The following is a 12,090-nucleotide window of genomic DNA, read 5'->3' on the forward strand; positions in this document are numbered from 1 at the left end:
CACACACACACACACACTCCGTCTAAGTCTTCCCTTATTGTGGGCCCACTGGATGTGGGAGCCCGGTATTCACCCTTCCTCACATCGTGCCTTCTGGGCGTCTTTTACCGCAAAGGGCACGCATACCTGGGACAGAATAAATAATCAATATCTCACTGTTTTTTGTCAGTAACACATGATTGGGCTTGTGCTGTGCAAAGGGGCTGTTATTGGGAAATAGCATGTTGGGGGAAAGCAGAGGACAAGTCGCTGCCTTCGAGAGACGAAGGTGCCTTAAAAATTCCACAAGGAGAAAACCAAACGGAGAGCGCCTGACGAGGCTTCATGCCTCTATTTAGGCTTCTTGCCTGGGACAGGCTTTGTGCGGATCTTCCCGTTTTTGTATTCCTTCTCAGAATGAACATAGACAATGGTAGATTTACACGATGAAATGAGAGCATTGGTCAGGTTACAAAAAGAGAGAGTGCGTCAGGGTTTTTTTTAAACGTAAGCAACGATTTCTCTAAAAGCAAAAAGGTTAAACTACTTTTAAAAAAAATATAGCCAATCATATTTACTTTCTGCCCGTGCTGCATTACAATTGATCGATTAGACAGATTGTTTTAAAACTCCAACTTTAATATCACGTAGAATAGCCCATATTTTTATTTATTTTTCTAACAGAAGAAACAGAAAATCATACGACGCTCTTTGTAGCCTAATGTTAAAAACGAATAGCATATCACAAAGCAGAAACTAAAAACAGGAATTATTATTTTTACATTAAACATTTTAAATATATAAGCTTCATTTTATCCATTAATCGTTTCCAGTGTTTTTGCTTCTTTTTTTGTTGCTTTATTTAGCCTAAATTGCAGAGTGACTGTACAGAACTCCACAATGTGTAGCTGCTTCTAGAAAAAAAGATTTTGTGTTGTTCTCGATCTTGTGTGGATATCTAACGAACATAGAAAACAAATAAAGCTGCATTTGATAAGATATTGACTGTTTAAAAGTCAATATGGACGATGATTCCCTTTAAACGAGTGCGTAATAAAGTCGGGTTACATGCAAAAAGCTTGTAATATCATCTGATGGCTTCTTGTTTGGAATCGTACAATTTTAGTAAATAGACAGTAACGCGTATTAACGTGCCTTCATATATTGCCTATATTTAAAACTATTAATTTTTCGGTGTGGCATAAACCACAAGCATTTAAATGGCATGCCTCTGTCATAATTCTGGACAATGTAATGTTTGGTTTTTATCTTTCCACCAAAACATTTATTCATTAGACTTTTCCCACATGAGTGGTTGTTCACTTGTTTTATGATTATGCGAAAAAAGCCCTGTTTTGAATGGGCTTTTATTCTATTAAGTGCGCAGACTATTTGCACTCATCGCCTATCATAACATGCACAACAGATTCTGATCGAATTATTTCTGTACACTATCCTCGCAGAGATTGCACTCTCAGCATGTCACTTGTTGTATTGTTTAGGAGCCCGTTGGTTTTTGCCGCAATGGTCGTTAACCTCTGAATGACCCCGTGTGGAGCCCACGCCTCACAAAGCGCCGCAGACAGGCAGTGCAACAGTTGAGCCAGAGGATGGCGCACCACGACAATTCAAAACACCCAAGCCCTGGCTCTGAGTTTGCCCTAGCCACGAGCGCATGGAGGCGCGCACCCTTCACATCCCACCCAGTATTTCCTCTGTGCACGAGTTTACCTCTGGAGGTCACCAAGCAGGATTTACGACTGGTCAACAAAAGCACGTGATTCTCCGCCGTACCCCATATTTGGGTGCCTACGTAAGAGAGAATCAAGTCCATGTCCCACTCATTTCCATAATTCATCATAAATTGTGCAAGGGTGCTATAGGACGCGCTAAACCATAAGAGCCACAAATCAAGCACACAGGTTTATGCTATTTTACCTCTAAAAACAATAAAAAAACAACAACAATACCTACAACGAGCAAACGGTGGAATTGTCAACAAATGAGCTCCTATTTTGTGAACTCATTCTGCGGTCGCTATCCCAATGGCGCGGACTTCCAGTTACATAATTATGGAGACCATAGTACGGCAAACGACCAATACAGAGACTCAACAGCCATGCATTCCAGCAGGTACGGCTATGGCTACAACGGGATGGACCTAACAGTCGGGCGGGCCGGTACCGGACACTTTGTGGGCAACGAGCGGACGCAGGGCTACTCCCCGAGTCACTCAGCGGCGACAACACCCTCGGTGGAGCCGGTCAGGTACACCCAGTCCGCCAACAGCACCGGGACATCGTCTCTATCGCCACCACCTGACCCACTACCGTGCTCTTCGGTCGCCAGCTCGTCCCCGGTCACCGAGACTCAATCTCAACACCGAGCCGTGAAAAACTCTATAACGACCCCGTGCTCAACCCCGTGCTCGAGCTCGAACGGAGGCACGCTGCTGCTCAACCGGGACTGTGTGTCCAAAGCTTCCCCCCTCGAGGAAGAGAAGCCTGCGGGAAGCGCACCGACAACTCCTCAAAATGTCAGCGACTCAACACAGCCTCAGATATATCCGTGGATGAGGAAACTGCATATAAATCATGGTAAACTTCTTTTCTTTGTAATGATCTTGTATTGATTTTAGACACCTTGCGCTGTGTTATTGTTTAGTGAAGGTGTGATCATGTTTATAGCTCATTCAGTGACTTTTTAACTATCAGAAAAACTGGTCAAATTTGCACTATATGATATATATATCGGTAAAAAAAAAAACCAAAACACGTTTACTCTTTAAAGGAGCATATGGCGCCATATGCGCCTCTCACCTGTTAGGTGCTTTTCAGTACTGTCAACATAGACCAGGTACGGGATGATTTAATAACATAACAAAAGAGTTTAAGGTTAGTTAAAATGGTATTACATATATACAGGATATATGGGTTTGTTTGTTTGTTATACTGTAGTTTTATGGTAAGACAGCCCACATTTACATCATTTTACCGTGTTAATTCCTCTCCGCAACATGCAATGGAAAAGGTGTGTGTCTCATTTTGTTACATGTTGTTTTTAATGATTTTGGGTTCTATTTAAGCAACATTTAAAACTTTCTCGTTTACCAACGTTTACGCCATTCCTACCTACAGAAACCATATAGGCAATATAAAAGAAATGAAAGAAATGTAGTCCAAAAAGTTTTTGCACAGATGTTTTAAACATCTACAGTATCTCATGTGTTTCCACTCTCTTTTTTGTACAAGATTTGGCAGGACCTGAAGGGAAGAGAGCGAGAACTGCATACACCCGCTATCAGACCCTGGAGCTTGAGAAGGAGTTCCACTTCAACCGGTACCTGACCCGCAGGCGGAGGATCGAGATAGCCCATGCCCTCTGCCTCTCAGAGAGACAGATCAAAATCTGGTTTCAGAACCGCAGGATGAAGTGGAAGAAGGACAATAAACTGAAAAGCATGAGTCTTGTAACAGGAGGCAGCGCCTTCCACAACTGAATAACTTTTTCTTTTTCTTTTTTTTGGAGGAGAGTAAAAAGAATAATAGTTTAAAAAAAAAGAAAAAAGAAAGAAAAATCCATGAGTACTGTAAAAGCTATTGAAAAGCGCAGCACCTTCCAGCATGCTATTGTGATAGAAAAAGAAGTATTCTGTGGTCTTAAAATGCCATTTTTAGTTGACTGTTGTTGTTATATGATAGCTTAGATGTCCTATTTGGAAAGAAATTAAGATGTAAATATTATTGGGGGTATTACTTGTCCATGCTTTTTGCTCTCTCTCTCTCTATCTCTATCTCTCTCTATCTTGAAGGTGTTTCAACTTGAGCTCTTTATTGTGACTTATTGACGGTCTAACAGGAGTAAAATTTCATTGTACAGTTAAAAAACACACACAGAAAAAAACTAAAACAAAAAAAAGTTTCCAAAAAACCATATGCTGCTCTTCATTGAATGTAAACCTAATGTATTCCGGGGCCATTCAAAGCGCTTTAGTGTAAGTTTTACTGCTATTTTTGATGGTTATCTTGTGGCCAGATTCCATAAAACTTTCATAAAACCAAGCCAATGTGTAGCTCTAGGGTATTTTGTGCATCTATTATTATTATTATTATTATTATTATTGTTTTAGAACTAATTATGAGCAATGCAAATGTATTCAACCTGTCAATGTGATAAATTTTTAGTGCAAAGGGTTATTCTGTGGATAGGCAGTGATGTAAGCTTCTTTCGCCAATAAGCTTTTTGTATTTGTAAGTGAACTCATAGCGCTTGGAAATAAAGTTTCTCTCAATTGCTTTGAACGTGTCTCTCGACTGTATTATCAGTTAGAATAAGTACAACATATAAAAACATCCTGACTCGCTTTCGACCCGGTTTTTAAAAAATAATACTCGCTAATGATTAACCGTGAGAATTATAAAAGTGTCACACGAACAACATTTGAACATTTTGGCTCCAGTTAGCAGAAGAAAAACAGAAATATCTAACTTTTTTCAAAACTTACCTCCTCTGACCCTCTCTGTGCAGCGAGATGCGTGTTTGCCATAAATATGTTGGTGATGATAAAATTAGAAAAAGAAATCCTGAGTGGCTTTTTTGGCTTACAGGTATATAGGCAAGGCTGAAGTTGGTAAAAAATCCCCCCTTGCCAAAGATTGTATAGGCCTATATTACTTACAGACTGTGAAAAGTCACGTGAGGTCCATAAAGTTGGTTTTATGGTTTTGGGGAGTAGACAATGTACTATATAATTCACAACCTTGAATGAAAGTGACGGCTTAACTGCATGGATGGGACTGGAAAGGCTGGACTGGGGAAGGAAGGTGATGTCCACTCATATTTAGTTGCTTTACGAGGCTGGAAAAACTTTAAAAACTGTTTCTAGTAAAATATTGTGGCTGCTGATATTTGATTTTAAAATATCAGATTAAATAGGATATTTTTTTTATTTATTGGAGCTTCTGGATGCATATTTTAAAATAAAAATGCTGTTTGAACTCAATTTGGGGCAGATTTTAACCCAAATTATTTCTTTTTAATGTTTTGATAAAAAAGAAAAAAGCCCAAACTTCTGCTGTTTGGAAAATATCTATTCCTGCACAGCAGTACCAAATATTAAAGAGAATTCCTCTTATTCAATAAAAAAAAGAAACACATTTAGTGCTTTATTCTGCAAACACTAAATGTTTTGCAGGAGAAAATCTCTAAAGACTAATTCCAGGCTTTGTGGAGCTGACATGAAACGAACTTGAGCGGAGTGATTTATTCCGATCTGTCAAGTCACCGAGCGGCCAAAGGTGAAGTCTCGGACAAACTCCCGAGCTGGACACAAGCTCCACTGATTCTACATAAAGAAATCTCTAATGTCTAATGTGTGCTGCAATGCATTGTCTACCGGGGCCACTAATAAAAACCATAATGATATTATCTCCAGGAAACTAAAGGCTGTGTTTGTAATATATGCAAAGTCTTCTTAAAAACTTCATTTCAGGTAAAAAAAAAAAAAAGTTAAAACCAGTGGTGGGCTATATGGGTCCCAGACATTTTCCACATATTCATAACTATTAAGTGGCAATTTAACCAGCGTAATGAGTATTGCATATTGATAGGGGTAATCTGTACCCGGATCTCATGCATTATTCATAGCGGCGGGGATCATCGCTGGGTCAGGAGACGATGTAGACTGCGAGCCGCAGATGCGTCAGGAGGAAGCGCACTGCTGCCAGACTTTGCACTGTCACGATCGGGACTCACATCTGGATGAAAAAAGAGAGAGAGAGACACATGCATATGAGAGAATTTAATGTTTTTAATGTTAATATTGTTCAAATTGTAGTTTTTTGCTGTGGTGTTTAAAAGAAAGAAATCAGTGCACACATGCTGCGTAAATGTCACAGATTTTTAGCTCCTCTTTTTTCTTCGTCTGAGCTGCTTTGATAGTTTTATAAATGTGGGCAGAAATAGTGCAACATGTGCAGTAAATAATAAGGTTAGAAAGCTACTATTTTAACCACGTTTAGGTGTTTAAGTGTTTTAGAATAAAATCAGTGTATCCTCTAATGCAGCTTCACTCTCTGGGTAGTTAATGAGGGGAAACACTTCACAAAATCCTTTCTAAAAATTACATTTAAATATAAAAAACTGTATTTTTATTCTACAGTTAAATAGGTTAAATAGGTCAAACTTCATGTCAGTAACTCCTTTTTAAAATCCGCCTCCTCTCACATGAAACCTAAAGCTTTAATTAAACCAGAATGATGAAACACATGAAACAAATGTCACCTTGAACGGTTTTTTTGGGGGGTATTTTTTTGGGGGGGAGGGGGCCGTTTACGGTGTCATGGATGCTCAACATCTGGCTGACTGTGTGTGAGTTCACTGCTGCAGCTGCTGGTTGGAGGTTGATGTAATGCTGCTGTTGTGCCAGCAGAGGGCGCCTCAGACCGACCCCGGCTGATGATGGATGAGGTTTCTTTCTTTCCCCCCCTTGCTCGGGCTCTTATCATCGGGGGGCATTTAGGTTACAGAGCAGAAACACCCGCGTTCACTCCGAGTGTGTTTATTAGTTATCTGTGCAGGTCTGAGAGGGCAGAATAAACCTTTAATCCCACAGATATGAGCTGAGAGGGAGACTATTACAAACACAAGGCTTTAATCTGGTGGAGCTGCTGTTTCTTTAATCTGGTGGAAGCAGCTGAGTATATTTAACTTAAGTATAATTTGAGTATTTCCCATTTTTGGTGTCACTTTAAACTCTTTATCTGACAGCATTAGTTTCTACTTTTCAGATAAAGATTTTATATTTCCTGTTAAAGTGTTTCCCAACCTTCTTTGGCTTCCTACAGAAAGGATAGAGTGTTTCAGATGAAGTTTGTCACATTTAAATAGGCCCAGATGAGAGAAATGTGCAAAAAAAGTTAATAATATTTTGTGTAACAGAAGTTTTATTTTACATTAATCATCTCACGACCTCTCAGATTTACATCGTGACCCTTTGGAGGAGTTTGACCCCCAGGTTGGGAACCACTTAAACTACTATGCTGTTTACACAATTAACTGATATAATAATCACTCAACTAAATGTTACTTTTGATACTTAAAGTATTTAGGTTGTAATACTTCCATAAGACTCTTTTTTTTTAAATTGTGGTATTTATACTTTGACTTCCACCACTGAGAGCCTGAAGAGAGATGAAACTCGGGTTATATGGCCGACAAACATTTTAAAGATTAGTCAAAGAGTAACCTCAAACTTCCTGTGTATGTGTTCATGAGGGTGACACAGTTACATCACTATAAGTGGTCATAATGTGCATAAATACTGTCGTTAAAAGACATAATATAGGTTTTAATATATGTGTGAACCTCCTGTCAATGGTACAAACCTATGGACGGTATATGTTTGGTTCTACTTTCAACAAATAACTTTATTAATGGTTAATAAATCATTAGCTAATGCTTTATAGAGCCGTTGTAAGCCATAAATAATAAAAAGTTTTGGGTTTAACGTCCTCTGACTGACGATCTGCGGTGTTTTATTTGGAAAAATACAGACAATCTGGACCAAAATCTATTATTAATTACTTATTAACATTTATAACAGCATATTTAGTGTATTCAATTTTTTTTAACTGCAGACTGGGTGTGTTATTCTCCTTTATTAATGACTTATTAACATTTATAACTCACACTAGATTATTAACCCACTTTATTAATGACTTACACACACTTAAAACGGCTGACTTGGTGTGCTTTACCTCTTTATTAATGATTTATTAGCATTTATAACTGCCTTATTAGAAAATAACACACCCATGAGAATTTATAAATAGATTACCAACATTTACAAGCTGCATTATTACCAAATAAAAGGGAATAAACACCAGCCAAATGGATTTTTTAACAACCTGACAACCCAGAATTAGTTGTTTATATGCTTATAACCGACCTAAATGATTTATTAACCATTAATAAAGCCATTAACAGTAACTTATAAACCCTTCATACCGGTTGCCTTATTTAAAATAGGTGCTATTTAAAGGATATAAAAAGAAAAAAGCTCTGACTTCCCACATCTGAGTGTGCTGTTTCTGATATGTGGACATTATTAATAATTAAGCAGGCAGGCTTCTGTCCACGTGAACGCACAGGCTGACGACCTGTCATCTATATATACCCTGTAGATCCGAATTTGTGTAAATGTAGCAGCCAGCCACAAATTCGCGTCTTGGGGAGTATGTAGGTGATGACACTTCACCTCGAGGAAAACATTAAAATCCAATAAAACCCACTAATTGATTTCTGTAGGTTCCAACCTGTGGTGGCTTAATAATTCATGATATCATTTTAATGCTAATAATATGGACCCTGCTACACATGTTTGATGTTCCCTGGGTTTGGTAATATGTGTTGAAAGATGTTTGTGAGTTTGGTGCACAGAGCTGGAGGCCTTCACAGGATTAAATCTGCTGCTTTTGAGTGTTTTTCACCTCTTTTTATCCCCCACTCTCTCTCTCTCTTCTAGCTGTTTGGAGAATATGACATCTGTGAAAGTTGCCGGACAGGCCCTCAATGAGGGGGGCATTGTTCGGCACATCATTTGTCTTCTTTTCAACCGTGCTGCCTGTGTGTAGTCGAGGAGGAGTTTTAGTTTGCAGGGAAGTGTGAGGAGAGAGACCTCAGCAAAACAAGCTCCCAACAGACTCCCAACAGACCCGGAGCAGACTCTGCGACGATGAGGAGATCCAAAAGGAAAAAGTAAGTTTAAAGTTTTATAAAGTGTTATAAAAGGTGACAGACATGCAGAGGCGGAGTCAGAGTCCAGAATAATTTAGCATTTATAAGCAGTAGACAAACAGTTGGTTTATAATGTGGTTGTAGGCAGATATAAGAGTGTTTATTGGTATTATTGTCAGTAATTATAACTTATATTTCCTATTAATTATTAGTTTTTACTACATTATAATTATCTGTTCATACATCCAGCTCCCACTGATGGGTTGTATAGTTGTTGACAAACACATTAATAAACACTTATAGTGTTATAAACCATTTATTAAATGTTTACATACTGCTAATAAATGCTAAATAAAGTAAAACTCATGATTATTTATTATTTTTATTATTGTGGAAAATGACTTGTGATCTTGTGTTTTTCTTTATTTCTTTATTCTAAGTGTGTTTAAACGATATGAATTTGTGTATTTTATTTATTTGCTCTGCTGCCTGTGTTGTCTGTGGGAAATGAAGCTGCTGCCACAGTTTGATTCAACCGTCTTTGGATTAATCCTGAGCAATAAATCCTCTCCTCGTGGACACGTGGGTCCCTGCAGCTAATTGACAAGAGAGGTTGCAGAGCGCTGCATTTGTCAGCAGGCCTGCAGACTGAATGGAGGGATGGAGGTGGAGGAGGGTGTGTATGGGGTGAGGAAGAAGAAGAGGGGTGTGTGTGTGTGTGTGTGTGTGTGTGTGTGCACATGTCCATCACGGATCAGACAGGCAGCGTGAGGAGCGTTGGAGCTCGCCGTGGTGATGAAGATGGGATGTAAAGTGCAGCTCAGGGATGTTGTCATATCTGAATGATAACTGTGTGTCACCCACTTCAGGCCACAGGGATCAGACATGGATTTATATTTATACTGTATGTCTTCATTCAGTGCTCTGACTTATCATGTGGGTCCATCTGCATGCCTCCCCCCCTCCCCCCTTCCTCCTCCTCTTCTTCTCTGGCTGGCTCATATATCACAGGACGATTTAGACTTTTTGAAGACAGCGCACTTATTGACGATTTTCTTTGTATTTATATGGCACCTTTTATAGCACTATATAGGCCATCAGGGAGATTTGTGGCGCAGGCGCTGCATATAAGTTACCAGTTTATTAGGCACACTTAGTATCTGTATTGATGTACAGTAATTGGGGGGGACAAAATATGAGAAACACCTCTCAAACAACAACAGCCTCCAAGGAAGGTGTCTGAAAACATCTCATGGCCTTCATCCTGTGGAGTTAGCTCAGTTGTCATTGTTTTCTGAGGCTGAAAGCTCCTGGAAACTCCCAGTAAGTGAACCTTGAGCTGAGGCTTGAAGCTCAGTGATGCATTGAGCCACTTAAACTGGCAACTGAGTGCAAATGCAGACATGTTTTGATCTTTTATATGAAACTTAAGAGACATTTTTACTAAAATGTGTCTTTAAAATTAAATTAAATAAGATTTCTTATACTTTTTTACAGCACTATTCAGGCTGTCAGTGAGATTTATGGTGCATACGCAAGTTACCAGTTTATTAGGCACACTTAGTGTCTTTACTGATGTAAAGGAATTGGGGAGGACAGTAGGAATAAAAACAAGCTTTAAGCCACATCTCATGGCCTTCATCCTATGGAATTAGCTCGTTGTTATCTGAGGCTGAAAGCTCCTGGAAATTCCCAGTAAGTGAACCCTGAGCTAACTGCTATTGAAGCTCAGTGATGCAACATTAGTTTAACCACATAAACTGGCAACATGCATACAAAGTTTTAACCTTTTATATGAAGCTAAAGAGACATTTTACTTATATTTATCTGTACAATTAAATTAAATAACATCTCCCACACCAGCTATGAAACAAGAGGCTTAAATAACTAGAATTTTTTGGACATGGAGCCACAAACATCTGGTGGCCACTATCTATTTCTGTGCACGGCTCAGAGATCAAAGGTTGTTCATTTGCATTAATTAACGCTATACTTAGTTAAATATTACCTTTTCAGAGCCAATCAAAGCGATCGAGCAAAGAACGTGAAGATGAGAGATCAAAGCTGCCGCCAATCGATCGATCCCCCCCCCCACCACCAATGCAGCAGTCTGATGGGTCACCATGTAAACCAAAGCTCCTGTCCGGGCCTCATTACAGGCTCAACCTCTGCATAATGGACGCTGCTGCTGCTGCTGCTGCTGACCACTGTCTGTCTCTCTGCTTTAGTGCTTTAAAATCACTCCATCGGATCACTCATTTAAATTAGAAAAGAAAAAAAATCTCATTACATAAACAAGACGTAATGCACTTGGTATGTGAGTGTGTAAAGAAATAAATAAAAAAATCAAATAACTGATAGCTTTCTTTTGCCGGAGTAATTTATGGCGTCTCTGGCATCGGTCCTAAATGGGATGTTTGAATTTATTATTACAGCTTTGGACACGTTCCCAGGGCTGTTTAAACAGAATAGAGACTGAGCTTGTGTGTGTTCATATAACGGGGAAAATGCGACTTAAATTAAAAACTACAGCAGCTTTTTTTAGGGGCTCGTTTTAATTCATTTCAGCGGCGGTGTTAACAGGACATTTCCCTTATCTAAATACACTTAAAATGAGGTTCACTGCCAAAATATTTCAGCTTTTTCTGGCCTCTCTTGAGTCACCTTCATTTTTTATTTTTTATTTTTTTTTGTTCTGCTCTAATTGCTATAAAGATGTAGAGGCAGTCAAGATGTCTTATCTTTATCGCAGAGGCTATTACCATATATGAAACTGAGCTTGCATGATCAGCACAAACGGCTGAGACATAGAGTGCAGAAATGCTATGCAGGGCGGTGTGTGTGTGTGTGGGTGTGAGAGAGCTGCAGAAAGAGAAACACTGTACCAAAACAATCTGACGTCTCTCAGGTATACAACACCCCTCTACTGCAATGCAACAGCCACACCATCCACCATCAGAACCATCCTATAACTGCGGGAAGCCGCTTTCTCTGCAGGGATTTTTAATCTGGGGAGGTTTTAACCGCACACAAACAAACACACCACAACAAAACAACACACCACACACACACACACACACACAGAGAGAGAAAAGAAGGTGAGAGGGAAGGAAGCCGGTGTGTTTTGTTTCCGCGAGGATTGTTACAGTGCGGGATGAATGTGGGTTGTGAAGGTAAGGCAGCCGGGCTGTTGTGCCGCGGACTGGGTTATGTGTCTTTATGATTTACGAGCCTGACTCCAGCCGCGGTTCAACCAGAGTTCATAAAGCTGCATGCCTCCAGACTTTATTCTCTCTCGCTCCTTCTTCTCTTTTATATAAAGAAAGAAAAGCTTCTGTGTAAAAGTCTGTGTAATTTTAAGAGGAATTAAATTTC

General features: G+C 39.3%; 1 protein-coding gene across 1 annotated transcript; it reads left to right on the forward strand.

Moving 5' to 3' along the window:
* The first annotated feature begins 34 nt into the window (after nucleotides 1–34).
* LOC118333578 (homeobox protein Hox-A5) lies at nucleotides 35–3,478 on the forward strand. The gene is made up of 2 exons (XM_035669286.1): nucleotides 35–2,576; nucleotides 3,231–3,478. The coding sequence occupies exons 1-2, from the start codon at nucleotides 1,982–1,984 to the stop codon at nucleotides 3,476–3,478; spliced, it is 843 nt and encodes a 280-aa protein (XP_035525179.1). The 5' UTR covers nucleotides 35–1,981.
* Nucleotides 3,479–12,090: the final 8,612 nt, after the last annotated feature.

Source organism: Morone saxatilis, unplaced genomic scaffold (genome assembly GCF_004916995.1).
Source record: "Morone saxatilis isolate NCDOM2014 unplaced genomic scaffold, NCSU_SB_2.0 Contig1, whole genome shotgun sequence".
Classification (NCBI taxonomy): Eukaryota; Metazoa; Chordata; class Actinopteri; family Moronidae; genus Morone; species Morone saxatilis.

Bases quoted from the DNA above. Each gene is read 5' to 3' on its own strand.
- LOC118333578 (XM_035669286.1), top strand. From the start codon at position 1,982: ATGAGCTCCTATTTTGTGAACTCATTCTGCGGTCGCTATCCCAATGGC. The intron at 2,577-3,230 runs GTAAACTTCTTT...TTTTTGTACAAG, and splicing joins GAAACTGCATATAAATCATG to ATTTGGCAGGACCTGAAGGG.